General features: G+C 36.6%; 1 protein-coding gene across 1 annotated transcript; it reads left to right on the top strand.

The window, feature by feature from the left end:
- Positions 1-12,274: 12,274 nt before the first annotated feature.
- LOC132148894 (interleukin-2 receptor subunit beta-like) lies at positions 12,275-19,460 on the top strand. The gene is made up of 10 exons (XM_059557666.1): positions 12,275-12,425; positions 15,355-15,445; positions 15,856-15,967; positions 16,062-16,134; positions 16,223-16,310; positions 16,942-17,075; positions 17,245-17,464; positions 17,546-17,642; positions 17,931-18,015; positions 18,295-19,460. Exons 2-10 carry the CDS (start codon positions 15,367-15,369, stop codon positions 19,003-19,005), a joined length of 1,599 nt encoding a protein of 532 aa, XP_059413649.1. The 5' UTR covers positions 12,275-12,425; positions 15,355-15,366; the 3' UTR covers positions 19,006-19,460.
- Positions 19,461-19,684: the final 224 nt, after the last annotated feature.

The following is a 19,684-nucleotide window of genomic DNA, read 5'->3' as shown; positions in this document are numbered from 1 at the left end:
CAGAATTTTCACTGCCCACAATATTGTTGTTGGAACATAGCATGAAATTTATATGATTAAATTTACTGCATACTAAAATTTACTTAAACTGAGTTATAGGTGATTTTTGCTTATATAAAGGGCAGTTTTCCCTAACCTTATAACATGTAAATGTTCAAGTTCAAGTTCAGTTTATTTATAAAGCACATATAAAAACAGCAAAATTGTTTAAAACAAAACACTTATAAAGTACACTAATAGTAGCAAAACAATTTAAGACTGAACACTCAACAGTGTCAAACGCAGCACTGAGATCTAGCAATACCAGCACTGATATTTTGCTAGAGTCAGAATTTAAGCGAATATCATTTATTATCTTAATGAGTGCTGTCTCTGTGCTGTGATGCGGTCGGAAACCAGATTGAAAATTGTGCAGGTATCCATTTGAGTTTAAGTATTTGTTCAGCTGATTAAAAACTACCTTTTCTATAATTTTGCCTATAAAAGGAAGATTAGATGTTGGTCTAAAATTGCTCAAAATGGTGTTATCAAGATTGCTCTTGTTCAGGAGGGGCTTAACAACTGCAGTTTTCAGGGAGTTTGGAAATGTCCCAGAAAGAAGTGAGGTGTTCACCACTTCTAAGAGATCTGCTTCTAAGCAGTTAAGCACACTTTTGAAAAAAGATGTGGGAAGTGTGTCAAGACAGCAGGTTGATGATTTTAGGTGCTGCACTATGGCTTCCAGAATTTGCTACCAATTGCTTCAAAAGTAGACATTGTATCTTTTTGATAATGTGGCCAAATCTGTCTGACCTCTGCATTACTTGAGGATGTGCTAATCGCCTTCCTGATATTGATGATCTTTTCAGAAAAGAAGGAAGAAAACTCATTGCATTTCCTGTCTGAGAGCATTTCACTGGGAATCTGACTTGGGGGGTTTGTCAGTCTCTTAACTGTGGCAAAAATAGTTGTTTAAGTTACTGTTTATAAGGTTTGAGAAGAAATTCTGTCTAGCTGTGGCTAGTTTCACATTAAAAGCATGAAGGCTGTCTTTATAGATGCTATAGTGAATTTCAAGTTTCATCTTCGGCCACATCCGCTCGGCTTTTCTGCATTGTCTTTTCATAGTCTGAACTGCTGTTGATCTTCTCCAAACTGATTTCTGTCTGTTTGTTTTCTTACTGACTATTATTGGAGCAATATCATAAATAACATTCTTAACTTTTGAGTTAAAGGAATCAAGGAGAATATCAACAGAGTCTGCAGAAATGCTTGGTGTTAAAGATATAGCCTCCATAAATAGTACACGTGTGTTCTCGTTAATGCATCTCGTTCCGACAGAGACAGATCTAGATTCAGTGGTAGCAGAGATCAATATATAAAATAAAATACAGAAGTGATCATATAGTACTATGTCCTTAATAACAATGGATGAAATGTTTAGACCCCTACTGATGATTAAATCTAGCGTGTGTCTACCTTTGTGTGTGGGTCCATGCACATGCTGAATCAGGTCAAAATTTTTAGAACCGTTATCATTTCTTTTGTAGTTTTGTTTTCTGCATGATCTATGTGAATATTAAAATCCCCTGCAATAAAAAAACAGTCAAACTCTGAGGAAATTATTGATAACATTTCTGTGACCTCAAAGGCTGGAGAGTATTTTGGAGGCCTGTAAATAATGATAAACACGGGTAGCATGATCAGATTTCCTCTTTCCCTTCAGGAATCTTGCCGCAGCGTTTTGAATGACCTGTATGCGTGCCTTTTGGGACTTAGATATACCAAAGTACAGGGAATTGCAATAATCCAGGTGAGAGGTAATAAAAGCATGGATAGCAGTCTCCATGGAATGCTTAGGAAGAAAAGATTTGATTTTTGATAAAGAGCGAAGAGAGAAGAAGCTGGACCCAATGAACTTGCTTACCTGTTTGTCGAATTGAGGCACCTATCTGCCATCACACCTATTTCGTACTTCTGGAGAGATGAAGTGATTTAGAGATTCAAGGTCAAGGTGATTTATTGGCCTGGATTCTGAGGAGTTAAAAACAATGACTTCTGTTTTGTCTGAGTTCAGAAAAAGAAAATTCTTGGCATGCCAAGCTTTCACATCCTGAAGACATGCTGTTAGGTTGCCTAGAGAACTGTTATTTTTCCTAGACACAGGCATATAGATTTGCATATAATCAGCATGCCAATGAAATGAAACATTAGGTTTCCTAAAAATGGAACCCAAAGGGAGCTAAAACAGAGCCTTGTGGCACACCACAGGAAGAAGAGAAGAAGAGAAATATCCTATTTTTACTGAGAAAAATCTAAACCAGCTTAAAACAACCCACCCCCCCCCAACCCAACGCAATGTTCCAGAGATAAGGATTGAGTGATTGACGGTATCAAAAGCAGAGGACAGGTCTAACATGACTAAAATGAGTCCCCCGAATCTGTTGCCATATAAATATAATTGAGAACTTTTACAAGAGTGGTTTCTATGCTGTACAGTAATTTAAACCCAGACTGAAACTTCTCAAGAACCTGATTATCAGTCAGGAAGGTCTGGAGCTGTAAAAAAAAAAAAAACATTTTTTTTCCAATATCTTGACAAAATTTTATAAAATAGAGGCATCATGTGAGGGTTTCTTTAGAACAAGTGTAACCGTGGCAATTTCAAATTAGATGGTACAACAAGGATTTGTTAAAGAGCGACACCAATCCTGGGCCGACAGTGTCAAATATTTGTCTCAAATAGTAAAGATGTATGGTGTCATGTGAACTAAAGGAGGGTTTGAGTTTAAGCATTACTTCCTTTACATAATGCAGAGAGACAGGATTGAAAAAAGTCTACAGGTCAGGTGAATTCATCTCTGTTGGTATTACCTGATTGGAGATAGGAAACTGGGCACTCAGCTTTATTACTGAAATAACTAGAAAAATCCTCACAAAGTGTCAGAGATGGGCAGTGAAGAGAAATAGCAGCGTTAATAACAGAAAAAATAGCTTTTGAGGTGTGGTGATGTTTTTCTATTTGGTCATCTAAATAAATTTGAATATCATGGAAAAGGTCTTTATTTTTTGTAATTTAATTAAAAAAAGTTAACTTTCATATATTCTAGATTCATTGCACACAAACTGAAATATTTCAAGAGTTTTTTTGTTTTGTTTATTTCTGACGGTTATGAATTAGGAAAATAAGCTTAGGAAAATAAAAAATTCAGTATCTCAAAAAAAAATTATATTCCATTTTGACCCTAATTAGTTTGATTAATTTTTAGGATAAATACTGGGTTCCTATTGGGCTAGTTTAGAACATGCAACCACATTTATGGGAAAGACTACTGACTTGACAGTTGACCAGAAGACAATCATCAACACCCTCCACAAGGAGGGTAAGTCACAGAAGGTCATTGCTGTACATAGAGTGCTGTATCAAAATATATTCATAGAAAGTTGACTGGAAGGAAAAAGTGTGGTAGGAAAAGGTGCACAAGCAACAGGGATGACCACATCCTTGGGAAAATTGTCAGGAAAAGCAGATTCAAGAACCTGGGAGAGCTTCACAAGAAGTGAGCTGAAGCTGGAGTCAACGCATCAAAAGTCACTACACTCAGACCTGTTTTTATACAGTCTATGACTCAGACGTGTTCAGTAAAAGGGCTACAGCTGTAACATTCCTAAAACCAAGCCACTCCTGAATCAGAAAAAACATCAGAAGCATTTCACCTGGAGTAAGGAGAAAAAGATCTGGACTGTTGCTCAGTGGTCCACAGTCCTCTTTTCAAATGAAAGTAAATTTACCATTTCATTTGGAAATCAATTTCTGGAGTATGGAGGAAGACTGGAGAGGCACAGAACCATCAGAATTCAAACAAAAAACTCTTGAAATATTTCAGTTTGTGTGCAATGAATCTAGAATATAAGAAAGTTTGCTTTTTTGAATTTAATTACAAAAATTAAAGAACTTTAGAGATGCACCTGTATGTGTCATCTTTCATTACAAATTCTTATGTTTTATAAATAATGTTTGTTAATGTAATTAGTGGATTAGGGTTACTAATCAAATTAAATCAGCATCAGCAATTTCCACTGTAGAAGAAATGGAAGCAGCTGAATCAAAGACTATACAATCCCTAAGACATGTCACGCATAGTTATCAATATATATATACAGTGGTCAGTGGGTACGGAAAGTACTCAAGTGACAAGTGACATCTGCAAAAATGTCAACAATTCTGTGTTTTTCTGTCAATATGGGGTGCTGTGTGTACATTAATGAGGAAAAAAAATTAACTTAAATGAACAATTTAACAAATAGTGAAAAATGTAAGGGCCCATAATGCCCGTAACTTCTTTTTGCAGATGACGGGGTTATAACAGAAACATGGTGAGCAGCAAAACAGGTGGATACTTTTGCTAAAACACTGCAGAAAACAAGAATGCAGCAAATACAGTTATTTTCATCTGTTAGCCATATGTAATTTCGACCATTTAAAGGGGTCATATGAAGCGATCTCAATTTTTCCTTCCTCTTTGGAGTGTTACAAGCTCTTGATGCATGAGGGAGATCTGTAAAGTTGCAAAGACTAAAGTCTCAAATACAAAAGAGATATTCTTTATCAAAGTAAAGACTCTGCCACACACCCCTAAAATGGCAGAAAATCCTGCTATTTTAACATAGTATAAATAGAATCTATAGATATTTGCACTTAGTGTAAATAGCCGCTGCCTTTTTTGATTGCTGCCAGACCAGAGCCGTTAAATATATTTTCAACGGCTCTGTGCCAGATTAATGCCAGCGATGAAATGTTGCCAGATATTGCTATTAAAATAAACATAAACGTATAAATAAATAAAATAAACCGAAATTATTTCAAATATTTCGGAAATTAGATAAGACAAAATTATCGCTGACCCTAAACCGCAACTTCCTACTTTATTAACTTTCTAAAGTGTTAAATATAGTGGGGGGGGGCAAGTTAAAATAACGCTTATAATAGCGGAGTCTGGCAACAGGGAGGCTGCGTATCGCGCTCTCTCACAGACTCTCTGGAGACTCGTTCACTTCGGAAGCATCTCACAGCGATAATTTTCAAACCACGGACGAAAAACATTCTGAATTAAACATGCATATGAGGAGTTTAGAAGCAAATCAGTCAATCAGACAACAAATTATACAAGCTATAATACTGTTTCGTGTTGTTTCCATTAACATATATTCACTTATGTGCTGATTTCCAACAAAATGCAGAAATCTGATGCAATTGTACTTACATGAATGGGGTCTTTTATCACTGGGATCGCTCGATGTTTTAATAGCAAACGATGTGCAAATCCAGCGTCGACTTGGGCCTTGTTTATAAAACATATGTCACTCAAATGACAAAGGGACTTGCTACACTCCGTTACTGCCCCGGAAATACAAACTGCATCCACTGTTCGTGTAACGCTGGGTTCTTGGGGAAGCTGAAAACAGTAAACTTTCCCTCACATCCCAAAACACACTTATTTGGAGGCATTCTCAAACAAATCCTATGCAGTGCTGCCGACGATTTCTCGCTTTCCTCTGGTTAATGTGTGCGCAGGTGCGCTTTTCCAAAAGAAATGCTCATATAAGGACTTCCGTTCTCGTCTACGTCATTAGATCCACGATCTAAAAAAACAGCCGAAACTTGCTTGTACCAACCCGGAAGTAAGATTTTTGGCACAGAAATTCTCAGTCATTCTTCTAAATCATTTTTTACAACTTTGGCCATGTTTAGCATGAGAATCCATCTCTTTAACACTGTGAACAACTCTGAATACACGAAACACCATTGTACCCCCCCCTTTTAAGTATTTGCTATTGAATGTTCAAATGTGGAGTTTTGGCATCACACGCGCCTGTTTGTGTTTGTGTGTGTGTGAGAGAGAGAGAGAAGGAAAAGAAGAGAGAGAGAGAGACAGGGTCACACAGTGTTGTCAGCTGTCTTAACTGTCCATGGCTTCATCACTGTCTGTCATGCCACTCTGTTCCTCTTTCGGGCTTGAACTGATGGTAAAACTAAGGACATTATTAACTGTCTTAACAGTTATTTTGAAAGATGACGCTTGTGATTTTGGAAAGGGGCGTGACATTACTAACGAGTGCTTGCAGCGTTCAGCCAATCACAATGCACTGGGTCAGCTGGCCAATCAGAGCAGACTGCTCTTGTCAGAAGGAGGGACTTTGTAGAAAAAGACAGTTTGAGAGAGTCAGGGGAGGACCTACAATAATGTACAGTATTTGAAAATTAACCTGTTTTTTTATTTTTTATTAAAGCATGTCAACATATTCAACATATTCAATTTACGCCAAATACACAACATAATGATCTTTAAAAAAGCATCATATGACCCCTTTAAATAAACCAGGCTTTTGACAAGAAGTTTTTTTTTTTAAGCATTATTAATCTGCATGTTAAAGGCATTTCATAAACACTTAAAATTGGGGAAAATATTTGTGACAAGGAAAGACAACTAAAGCTTTGAAATGGCAAGTTAACTTTGATTTCATGATGAGGGCGCTTAGAATAATTACATTGTTTGTTAGTTTTTAGCAGGTATTTTAGCGGGCAAAATATAAACATGTCCAGACTTCAAGAGGAAAACCCTGAACCACCATAAAGTATTTTTAATGTCACAGTCCTCTACCGTACAAAATGTGAAAATAATAATTGTCTGTCTAATCAATCATCTAATCTTACCTTTTAATATTCATATTCAAGTAGGCGCAATTAATGATTTATGATTTAAATTTATGCATTTAGCAGACGCTTTTATCCAAAGCGACTTACAGTGCATTCAGGCTAACATATTTTATTTTTTTACCTAACATGTAAAATATATATATGTCACAATGACCGAGTCACGAGATCCAAGTGCGAGGTAAAAATGGTTTATTTGTAGCTCTGATAGTCAGCAATGTGAACGTAGGAAGACGATGGCATAACCCCAGATGAATCACGTCCAGACCACTCAAGCAGCAGTAACTCAAACCCAGCGCAGGAATCCTAGGCGGGCAAGGAATAAGGTCCAGAGAATACCAACTGGAGGGACAGGAGCACAACTAGACAAGAAAGACAGACGAGAAATCAACGAACCAACAACACGAACAGGAATGCCAGCCAAACTTAAAGGCAGCGCAAATGAGTTGCAGCTGGTGCTCATTAACGCAGCTGCTGCTAGTTAACAGACACACACAATCAGACAGAGACGCAAGATGAGCGCATTGACCCATGAACGGTGACAATATATATATATATATATATATATATATATATATATATATATATATATATATACATACATGTTGTGCTCATAAGTTTACATACCACTTACAGAATAGTTCTGTCTTGAATAAACTATTTCACATAATGGATGTTTATATATACTCCACAAGACAAAATAATAACTGAGTTTATAAAAAAATTACCCCTTTCAAAAGTTTACATACCCTTAAATCTTACTACTGTGTAATTTTCTGGATGATCCACGTTTTATGTTTTGTATTAGTTGTTCATAAGTCCCTTGTTTGTCCTGAACAGTACAACATCCTGCTGTTCTTCAGAAAAACCCTCCAGCTCCTGCACATGTTACTGTATGATTTTGAGATCCATCTCATCACTCTGAGGACAACTGAGGGTTCGGTTCCCAGGGAGTGCATTAACTGTTGATACGTACCTTCAAAGCAATGTTGTTCACTTTGGACGAAATAATCTGCCAAATGTATCATTATATCTTTTTAAATAGATTGTATGGCAGTCGAAGCAATTTTTGATAAAAACAAATCATATATGTCAGATAAAGACTACATTAAAGACATTTGGCGAGTTATTGTGGGGAAAGTTTCCACGACTGATGTCTTTTTTTTTTTTTGCTGTATGATGTGGTATGAATGTAACGTAAAACTGACAGCCTCACTTGCGTGGTTTGATCTTAAAAACCACTGAAACCAGTTTTTCTCCCCTCTCCGGTTGTGATGGCTTGATCTTTCATGTAGAGCTTCCTGAAAATCTGGTGTCAAATCGGAGCCATTAAAAATAATTAAAACAACACTTTTTTCAAGTATTTTTGATTACCCACTCAGCACAAAAACATGCGGTATAGTGCACTCCAATACAAAACATTCTGTGGTGGTACCATGTCAAAGAGTTGGTATCAGGTGGTAAAAAGATTATACCACGATCATTTTTGGTGCTAAAAATGCAAAATGCACAGTTACATGAAAAAAGAAAAGAAAATGTTTGTTGATAAGATATTTGTGTTTCTGAAAAGTTCACGTTCACTTTCCTCATTTTCCCCATTTTTATCTATTTATCTTTCAATAAACCACCGCAAGTCATATCGGATCAGATAAAAAAAAATAATAATTGTTGCTATCACCACAGATGTTTATACCTCTGTTCCTGTGGTTTTTCACACTCAGAATCCAGGACTGATTCACGTGTTTTTGGCACACGACGAGTACACAAATACTAGAGCGAACATTTTTGGTTCTTTACATGGAAAGTGACTGTTATAACATTTCACAATGATGACAGCTTATAATGAGGCCAGTTTTACAGATTCTTGTCAAGAATTCAGTGCATTTTAGTGAATTGTGGTGGTTATGTATATATTACGTAAGATCCATGCTCCATTGCATCATATTTTCCTCTATTTACTCTTCTCGCAAACAGACACCTGCGTGACACCTCCAGTGAAGATGTAACAAACAGCACACCAGCCTTTTAGATCATAAAGTTATGCATTGCTTTTTCTTTTTTTTCCCTTTTTTTTCAATAGAATACTCAACATTGCTTTGTTCTTAACCTAAATAACTGATTTTTATTTAATCTGTTTTGTAATATTTTAAGCCAGTTTCCCTAATACAGCAAAGAATCATTAAGATAACAGTAGTAAACATTAATGTATCACAAGTAACACAATCTTCAGTTCAATGCTTTTTCTTTCTTTCTTTCTTGGCTTCCTTCCTTCCGTTCTTCTTTCTTTCTTGCCTTTCTTCCATCCTTCCTTCCATCGTTCTTTCTTTCTTTGTTTCCTCATAAGAACAAGTCTTTAAATTAAACCAGCAACAGTACTAATTAGAATTCAATTAAATCTCATTGTCATCCCTAAAAAAAACCTCACATTTTGTAGTGCAATTGAGTTTTTGGCCAACGAGATTGGTTTTTGATAATTTCAACATATCACATTCCATAAATCCGTAGGTATGGATTAAAATCACAATGTATGTTTATGTTATATGTACTTTAAAATAAGAAGTTATTTATTTGCTGGGGAAAGAAAGATTAGAGACAGAATCAAACTTTACACAAGTCTTGAAAAAGTTATTTTGTGCAGTTTATTTGATTTTTACAGGAATATTCCAGGAGTATATTACAGGAATATTTTACAGGAATGTTCATTACTGATTTCAGAATATAATTTGTGAAAGATTTGTAGACTATATTTGAGTATTTATGCAGTTACATTCTGTGATTTCTGTCCATGTTTGTGTGTGTGTGTGTGTGTGTGTAATTTAGATGCAAAATGAGTTTAATGGACAGGATGTGGTAATAGACAGGATGTCACGGATGACGTTTTTTTCTGTTGTATTGTGAGTATTGAATATGGACTATTTCTTTTATTTTCTTTCTTGACTCTTGATTTCATTCTTGAATGTTATGTAGTTTAACATTTACATTTATTGATTTAGCAGACGCTTTTATCCAAAGTGACATACAAACTGAAGACTACGATCACAAGCAGTTTGTCATAAGAGCTAGCAATATTTGTCATTAGCTAGATTAGTGCATAAGCTAGAGCAGAAGTGAAATGCGGAATAGAACGAGAAAAGCTGTAATAATGAGCTAAATTATTGCGTTAGCAAAAGCTGAAAATAATTTCTGATGACTTATAAGCTCTGATTCAAATGATGGTGATACTTTACAGTAGATTTGTTGAGTAGATTTAAAATGAACAGTCATTTCTACAGCATTTATAATATCTTAATGTCATTTCATAATGCAGTAACATATGTAAAATTTTAGAAATCTGCTAAAAACTATCTATTCCCAATCTATAAGCGTAAATGCTGTAAAGATATTTTTATGGTGTTAGCCAATGTTAATATGCAGCCTTATTGCTAAGTGATGCATGGATGTGATGTCACTCTAATGGTAATATAATGATACTTTTCCACTGTAAGAAGCTGTAAAAAGCATGATTTGGTTTATTTTGGGTATTGCTGGTCAAGTTATAAAATGCATGGTTGTATTTAGGTTGTAGTTTCTACCCACACATATGCACACACACACACACACACACACACACCCACACACAAGTCTTAACACCTTCTTAAGACCCCTCAAACACCCACTCTTTGTGGTTTTGCAGTTCGAGGCTGTTTTCTTGTTTTGCTCGAGTGTCAATCCCTCCCCCTTCCCTTCACAGAGACAACTGACCTTTACCAGATAAGCATGTTGTGTGACTCATCGGCTCACCTCATACTTTAAATTCCTGTTCTGATACATCACATGCTTACTTTTCTTAGTAAGTTTTGAGTACCTTTTTAAACTCTGTGTTCTCACCTAAAACATCTTGCATCATAGTACAAGACTGTTAACCTTCAGATACCAGACTGTTAACAAAAAGGTTGAGCTATGGGCTCGTGAGGGAGGCTGAATTATTGGACAACCATTGGTGTTCATTTTTGCTTTTTGGTGACATTTCGCATAGTCTACCTGCACAAAAAAGAGGGAGTTCACCCAAAAATGAATGATTACTCAACCTCAGGTCATCTACGATGTATATTAGTTTATTTTTCTTCTTTGTTTTGGAGAAATTTTGAGCAGATTTGGAGAAATATAGCATTTCATCACTTGCTCACCAATGGATCCTCTTCAGTGAATGGGTGCCGTCAGAATGAGAGTCCGAACAGATGATAAAAACATCACAATAATCCGCATGTCTCCAACGAAGGTAGAAATTATTTGTTTCTAACAAATGAATACATCATTAAGATGTTTTAACTTAAAAATGTTGCTTCCGGCTGAAACACAAATCTTCTACCCCAAATATTGCTTTCTATTGAAAAAGTATTGTCATCTGAATCAGGAGAGAAATACGCAGAGATCGAGCACCGTTTGAAGACAGTCCAAACCATTTCTAAACAAATATATTGGTCGATTGCATAAGAATTCACACTTTTTTTTTTCTTTTTTTGCAGAAACCCAAACATTTCATGCAAATTATCAAAATGAGTGTGGGTTGGTTTACACTTTAGCTCTGTGGCACTATCAAAGCATTGTTTTGTTCATTTGAGCATCACAACCATCATAGCACAACAATACTGACTCCTTTGCCTGTTATGAGTTTAGGACGGGATCTATTTGATTGTGTCCAAAATTAAAAATCAAGTCTAGTTTTTCGTAATTATGTATGATGATTCTAGTGATGCAGAAATTACACACTTTAACTGTGGTGTGTATAAATGCCTGATAAAACATACAAACATTACTGGTTTGTGGTATGCTAATACTGGACAAATTTGGGTGTTGACAAGTTTTGCTGAAGTGTTGCGGACTTTCAAAAAAATATATTTTATGCATTCTAAATAAGACGCATACTTATAAAAGATGATAAAAGTACAGATTTATTCAAGATGCATTTTTTAATATATATATTTTGGATATCCTTACACTTCAGCAGAGCCCAATTGTCATTGCATGTGGATTCTTGCATGCATGCACTTATGCATGTGTTTGTTTGTTTGTATGCATGTTTGTGTGTATAGTCTGTGGGTATAAAAGTTTGTGTGAAACAGGATGTGGTCCTCATCAAACTTTTGTGCTCTGAGCACCGCTCAGGCGCTGTGTGTCGAGCCCAACATGGGGCCCAGGGGGCTAATATTTATATTCTCACCAGAAACCATGAAATTCAGTCTTTCCAGGCCTTTTTAAAAACTTGTAGCAATCTATAATTTCTCCAAAATCAAACTTCAGACTGTCACACAACTATACATACTTTAAGTACTCAAGACATAACAATAAATGAGACATAAGTAATAAGAATAAAGATCAACACCCTTCCGAGAATTGCAGTTTTGAGACGGTCTTATTTCTCTTCAGGCCCTCTGACCTTTTGATTTAGCGTTTCATGGTTTGTAGACTTGTCTGAGTAACTCTGTGGTTACTCAGTCATACAAAGAGCAGAGAGGAAGAATATGCATTTGTCAAAAGAGAGAGAGAGAGAGAGCAAGAAAGAGAGAGATCGGATGAGTAACAGAAAGGAAGGAGTAGAGTGATAGAGAAAGAGATCCTCCTGACAGATGGAGGTAAAAGGGGAGGAGCAGAGAGCGAGAGCGTTGAAGGGAGGAGGATGAAGGGCTGGGGGTCAGGTACACAGACAGACCTCAGCATCCATGGTGCCTGCTCAGACAGCTGAAGTCAAAGGGTAAGTCTCATACTACCACTATTAAATAACTGCTTGGTTGAGCAATGATGTATTGTATCTGATAGGATCTGATCTAATCTGACATAAAAAATGACGTAATGTCATGTACAGTAACCCTAAAATATATTTGAACCCTTAAGCCTCTGTTAAAAATGCATGTCATTGCATTATTTGTCAAAACAAGCAGCATTCATTTCATGTAAAACATTTCACAAAAAGGAATTTGTTGATAAATCATTGGAAATACTGTTGGATTGTGACATTTTGTAGTTCTAATTCATTCTGGAACACGAGGAAAATCGACTACATCTGCTAAAAAAAAAAATCACCCTGCTGCTTAAAAGTAATCGCAAAATGACTAGTGAGTAGAATTGTAGTTCTGAAAAAAGGTTTTTAGCCAGATTCTTTGTTGATTAATGCAACAAATTACATTTTTAAGAATGACTTTGGGGTCCAGATCATTTCTGTCAACAATAAATTAGTGGTAAATACTCATTATGCATTGATTAAAAAAATAAAATGTTTACGGTGGACTTGCAATATACAAGTTGGTTTTTATTAATCTTCAGGTGCTCTTTAGAATAATAACCCAAAAGCTAGGAAATGCTGAAGCATTTAGTGAAACCAAGAGTGTGAACCATATGTTTGCAGCGATCACTCAGATAAGGAGTTGAGGTTTAAACCTCTGTGTCAAATAAACTGTATCGGAATTACTTGTCAGCCACTTTTAAATGTGTTCAAGTGAAACCGCACCGTCAGTGTTTGCTGTAGACTGTCCTGTCATTGTTTGATATCTCTCATCGCTTTGGCCGTTGGTATACAAAAACGCCTCTTTACAAGAAGTCACCTTACGGTTATAGCTGAGGGTTTCTGTTGTTGTCTGTGGGTGTCATTTTGTAGTGTTAGTGGAAATTGCCTGTGTATAGTTTGACCACCCACTCACAAAGAGGGGCGCGCTGCTGACAATGGCCCACTCAGCAAAAGAGCCAAAGGTAGCCTGCGTCATATACGTAGATTTAAACTCATCTAAAGTTCATGTCAAAAATTTTGCAATGGAATTCAATATGCGTGCTCTGCAGTTTACCGTATTTTTTGGGCAACATCCTGTCAGGTAGAAAACCACAGCAATGCCATTTAAAAGTGAAAGTCTGGATTTTAAAAATTAAAGCTCTTTTGGCTGACTGGCTGTTTGCATTATTATGAAATATAGGGAAATATAACACCAACATTTCAACCTTTTATTGTTCTAGATATTCTTCAACGCATCTTCTTTCGAAAGTAAGAAAGTAACTTTTATAGGTTTGCAACAATATGAGAGTATGGAAGCCTTTTTATGCCAGGGAATAAAAAATTAATAAATAAAATTAATTGCAACATTTTATCTCACAATTCGTACTTTGTTTCTCTGAATTCTGTGAAAAAAGTTAGAATAGTAAGACATAAACTTGCGATTCGGTGCAAGGCAGAGATATAATCTCACAATTCTTTGAATTAGAATAATTTAGAATTCTACGATAAAAAGTCACAATTGTAAAAAAATATATAATAATTAAAGATGTAAACTCAGAATTCTGAGAAAAAGTTAGAATTTTGAGATACAAACTCAGAATAGTGAGACGTAAATTCAGAATTGCGAGGAAAATAGTCCAAATTCAATTGCAAGAAACTTGAAAACAGGCGTCCATATGAGGGTGAGTAAACATTGACCGAAGTTAGTTTAAACTATCATAAAAGGATTTTAATGTGTTTTTTTTTTGAGTGTTCATCATCTGGTTGACTACGTCTGGTTGACTACGTCCTGTCATTTGCACATAAACTGACAGTCACCACTGATAAGCGACTACCAAATATTGTAGAAACTTTCTGTAAAGTTGCTTTACAATGATTGTATCGTAAAAAGTGCTATACAAATAAACTTGAATTGAATTGTGAGTGATACAGTAAACAGAACATTATCGTCCACATCATAGTTATTGTTCTTGGGTTTTACAGGCTTTAATGTGGACTTAAAATCATGCAGCTTTGTGAGGAAAGTTGTGCTATATATTTAAGTGATTGGCCACACGATTTTGCCTTGCAGATGACAAAATGGAAATAATTTTATACTTTCCTGTAGCTCAATTGGTAGAGCATTGTGCTATTAAGCACAAGGTTGGGGGTTCGATTCCCCAGGAACGCATGATATGTAAAAATGTATAGCCTGAGTTCACTGTAAGTCGCTTTGGATAAAAGCATCTGCTAAATGCATTAATTTAATTTACATTGGTTTGTTTAATCATCCCATTTCAGTGTGGCTAACTTAAGTCTTGCTTCCCAGGAGCAATATGGTCTAATTTTGTGCATTTCTATATGTCACTTTCAGCCACAGGTAAAGACCAGCAACATTTGCGGTCTCGTTCTTAGTCATAGTCTCCATAGCGACAGTTGGAGTTATTAACAGAACACCATCGATCACATCATCTGACTACCTCACAAAATATGATAGAAACCATAGAAATAGATTTTTAGGCAATAGATTAATGTAACCACAGTCGTGCTGCATTGAGACCAAGTGTTAACCCCATACAATCTTATAAATAAAGGTTCCAAAATTCGATTTTATATTCTAAAGAAACCCTTTTCCACTATGAAGTGGAAATGATTTTGTGCAATGGAAAGGTACGATGGATGTCAAAGGTTGTTAGATGCCAAAGAGAAGCCAGATTTAGAGTTAAAATGCTTACAGTAGCATGTGCTGCACTTATGGAGTGTGCAGCACGCATCGATGGAATATTGATATATTGTGTTGATATATTTTAGAGTGTTCAGTCACTCAAAAAGTAAAATTGTCATCATTTCCTCACCTCATGTCATTCCAGACCTTTTCTGTAATGTAGATGTTTTAAATTTAAACTTTTTTAAAGAATTGTGTTTTACATGTGTGTTTAAGATCCAAGGAGTGATGCAGGATTACAGGCATACCCCTCTCTTCATCTTCATCTTCATCGTATTTTATGGAACTGGCCAGTCCATGCAAAGAGGTACCTAGCAAACACAGAACGTTCCCCCTAGCTTTAGTATACCATTCCCGTTTAGATTTTATATTTTTACAACAATAAAATAATGTTTCCAGAATGTTGCAGGGAGTATTTTTTTAGACAACCTTAAAATAACTCATACGGAATGTTCCCTAATAATTATTCTTACCAGGACATTCTGCAAACCTAGAAAAAAAGATCATTCTTTTTCTACAAAAAGAAAAAGAAAAGTTTGTTTTTGGAACGTTCTGGGAACCAAAAACTAACATTTCCAGAACGTTCTGAAAACCAAGTAATGTTAGTTTGGTATATTTACGTTCATCTGTTTTGTAGGGAGCTCTGTTTTTAGCGTTATGAATATTGAAATTCAAAGCATGTGTTTTCTTATCTCTTCTTGGTTCAACCATAAACAGCAGGTCTGACCTGTGTGAATGACTACGTGACGAACATTTCGTGCGTGTGGTGGAACTCTACAGATTTCTCCGGCCAGCAATGTGAGCTTGTGGGGAAAAGTGATACAAAAAGGTTTGAGGTTTCAGTTTCAAGTCTCAGAATAGAAGATTTTAACATTTCTCAACAAACCTTCTTGAATCTGAATTGAATTGAAATGTGTTTGTAGATCATGTGAGCTGGTGCCACTGAGCAGTCAAAAACATCATAAGAGAAGTTGTTCTTTGAATTTTCACAGTCGTGTGAGTAGAAATAACTGAGATTTAAGTTGAATTATTATCGACACTGATTAACATGTATTCTCTTCCTACATTCCCCTCTCTTTAACAGAACTTTTTTTTCAAGAACAAAATCTGGTTGAATGTAACCTGTAATGGATCTGCCATTTTTGAACTGCATTATCATCCTGCCAGACACAGTAAGTTGAAGAATTTCTGCTATTGTTGGGTTTTAGACATATTTAAAATGCCAGATAAATGTAAAAATTAAACACACACACACATACAGTATAGCAGTCAAATAAAAGGAATCATAGATCATATGCAAAGTTGTGTTGGAAAAGCATGTGAACTTCAGAAATTGGATTGATAATGGTCTTTTTAATCCTTGACACAATTAGAAAAACACTTTAAAACCTTTTACACAAAGAATTTAGGTGACAAACTTGGTGAAATCTATGATTGATGGAAACACTGAAATGTAAATTATATAATGTGTAGAATTAAACGTGTGTATTGCACATATCCAGTGTTTTATATATATACATATTCTGAGTTTTGTGTGTGTGTGTTTGTGTGTTTAAGCCATTATTAGAGGTTTCAGTCACTGTAAACCCCCCATTATCCGTATGCTGCTTGCTATGTATGAATTTAAGGATGCTACTTGTATAGTTTACATTTAAGCATTTGTAACTTACATCACAGTCAAAGTGTACATCAGTCCCTGCATTCCCTATGAATGAAACCCATGTCTTTGCTGTTGCTAGCACCATGCTCATTGTAAACGTTCCTCATGGTGGTTTGTATTTTATTTTTGTTTTTATATGACAGTTAAGACACAACCACCAGATAAGCCCACTGTAGGCGGGGACAACATAACTTGGAGTACAGGCTTTAACTTTCCAAAATTCCTAAACTCTTATGAATCTCAGCTGCAGTTTAAAGCCGCAAATACAAACTGGGAGGTAAGTGAGCAATTGTGTTTGACTTTCTATTTACTAACTAACTATTTAAAGACATACAATAACATGCATTTAAATCTTTAGTAACTTGCTCAAATACAGGCCTCATTTTAAATGTATTTTCTGTGTTTATGTGTATGATTGCCTATTTTTGCATGCTTCTGCGCTATAGATGGCAGCATATATGAATATCTCTCATGGAAGATACGTGCAGCTGGACGTTAATAAACTGACTGTAGGAGAAGAGTACCAGGCCAGGGTACGTGTGAAGCCTGTTGAGCCCCTAAATCATGGTTATCTTCGGGGGGAATGGAGTGACTGGAGTCCTGCTGCGTCCTGGAGGTCTGAGATTGGGCTGCCAGTGAAATCAGGAAACGATGCATCTTCACCAGGTGGGGCTTCTTGACCGGCCCTGTTATATTTGTCTGTGAGTTTAGATGATAATATATTTCATGACCATATTTTTTTTTCAGTCGCTGATGATTCTGTTGTTCTGATCATTGGATTCCACATATTGATTGTTATTGCTGTTTTTTGTTTGGGCATCTATAAGTCAAAGAAAAGCAGACGGTGAGTATTAGATGTACATGTGATATGTCTTGATGTCTTGATGGCCCTTCCTTTTTTTCTAAAGCTTAAAGCCTTGTTATTGACCCTTTGTTGGAGAAGAACACATATTTGACCTCATTTTTTAAGACGTACAAGCCCTAGTTTTGACTCTATTTGTGGTGTAAGTGCTGTATGGGCATATGTGTGTAGGTGTGTGTGTGTGCGTTTCTACCTACAGTATTTCCGTGTCATTATGTTGGTGTTTGTACCTGATATTTGTGTTTGTTTGTGCATCACATTTCTTTACAGATCATTTAAACCGAACAATCTACATGTACCAGACCCCTCCAAATACTTCCAGCCTCTTCACACGGTTCATGGTGGAAACTTCCGGGTGAGTTGCATGTGCACTATGCTAGTTTCCAAAGTGCTTGTTTAAACTAAATTTGAGGCCAGTACATTTTTTTTTATGTTAATGATAATAACAACACTCTCAGATTCACACGTTGCTCTTCCTATGCAAAACCCTACCCATAAAAACACTCTCAAACACACCCATGTTAACAGATGTGGCTGAAACCTGCATTTCTTGCAAATGCCTACTCGTGTCTTCTTTCAGCAAGCCACAAAGCACACACACTGACCGCATGCATTTCCTCTTACTTGTCCACAGAAATGGCTGGGCTGTCAGAATTCTGTCGGGCCGTTTCTTACCCCTCAGTCATGTGACGATATCTCACCTGTGGAGGTCTCAGACTTTTGGGACGTGTCATTGATGGATCGAAATGCTCGGATGTCTGCTACCGCGCTCATTCGCTCCAATCAAATGGACTCTGGACTGGACAACAGCGGCACTAGTCGTCGATCATCATCTGGTATCTCTAACATGGGCTACTTCTATAGCAAATCCAACACAGGCTCTCTTCACCTCGAAACCTGCCCCGTCTACTTTACCTACCACCCTGAGGAAGGCTCAAGCTCCACTCTCTCGTTCCCTGGGTCTTCATACGAATGTCTGCAAACCCCAAGTTACCAGACGGAACAGCCCATGAGCCCAGATTCAGGGTTCGACATGCCTGAAGAGGACGACCAAGATCATGAAGACATCAGCGGCGCGGAGAGATGTGCGGCTGAAGGACATGCGCTGGTTTCCTTCATTATGTCGCTGTCACAGGGTTCCCATGATGCAGTTCACCTAGCAGAGCGTTTCACTCCAGCGCCCGTCGTCACACCGTGGTCTGAACCTGTGAGAGCATCTAGTTACGTTTCCAGCTCTGAATCTGCAGAGGGCGCTGGGATCAGACCCTCCTCCATGATTGAGCCCAGCGGCAGTGGATATCTGACCCTGAAGGAGATGCAGAAATACAGCAACAAATCCATCTGAACAGAGGCCTAGTCCATTTCTGTCTATGTGTATAAGTGAGACCAGGGTAGAATAAAACTCAGGTCAGGTTTATTTTTGAAAATCAGTTTCTGTACAGACAGATAGAGTACAGTTCAAATGTTTGGGGTCAGTAAATGTTTTTGGGAGAAGCCTCTAGCATTCACATGTATGTACATAAAATGTAATTTATTCCTGTAATTTCCAGCAGCTATTAGTCTTCAGTGTCACACGATCCTTCAGAAGCATTTTTATTAGTATCACTGTTGAAAACAGTTTATATTTTAGTGGACACCGTCTTCTATTTTTTCCCCAGGATTCTGTAATGAAAATACGTTTATTTGAAATAGAAATCCTTTGTAACATAAATGTCTTTACTGTCACTGTTGATCTGTGGAATGCGTCCTTGCTGAATAAAAGTATTAAAATGTGCTGACCCCAAACTTTTAAATTTGTAGTGTACCTTTAAGATGCTTTTAGAATTAATATTCACAAAAAACTGTTCGATTCCTTGGTGCAGCAACATGATAAGCTAGATTTAAAGGCATCTTGAATGTCAGTACCACTGTAATAAGGACAATACAAAGAAAGTTCCAGCTCAGATAACATGTTTTTGTGTGGAAAGGGTCAAGTTGAACTGATTGTCAGATGCTGATATGAACCCAGAACATTTCTGTTAAGT

The sequence above is a fragment of the Carassius carassius genome, chromosome 9 (genome assembly GCF_963082965.1).
Source record: "Carassius carassius chromosome 9, fCarCar2.1, whole genome shotgun sequence".
NCBI lineage: Eukaryota > Metazoa > Chordata > Actinopteri > Cypriniformes > Cyprinidae > Carassius > Carassius carassius.
Note: the sequence above shows the minus strand (reverse complement) of the source record. Positions and strands in the feature narration are given on the sequence as shown.

Bases quoted from the DNA above. Each gene is read 5' to 3' on its own strand.
- LOC132148894 (XM_059557666.1), top strand. From the start codon at position 15,367: ATGCAGGATTACAGGCATACCCCTCTCTTCATCTTCATCTTCATCGTA. The intron at 17,076-17,244 runs GTAAGTGAGCAA...TCTGCGCTATAG, and splicing joins CCGCAAATACAAACTGGGAG to ATGGCAGCATATATGAATAT. The intron at 17,465-17,545 runs GTGGGGCTTCTT...TTTTTTTTTCAG, and splicing joins AAACGATGCATCTTCACCAG to TCGCTGATGATTCTGTTGTT.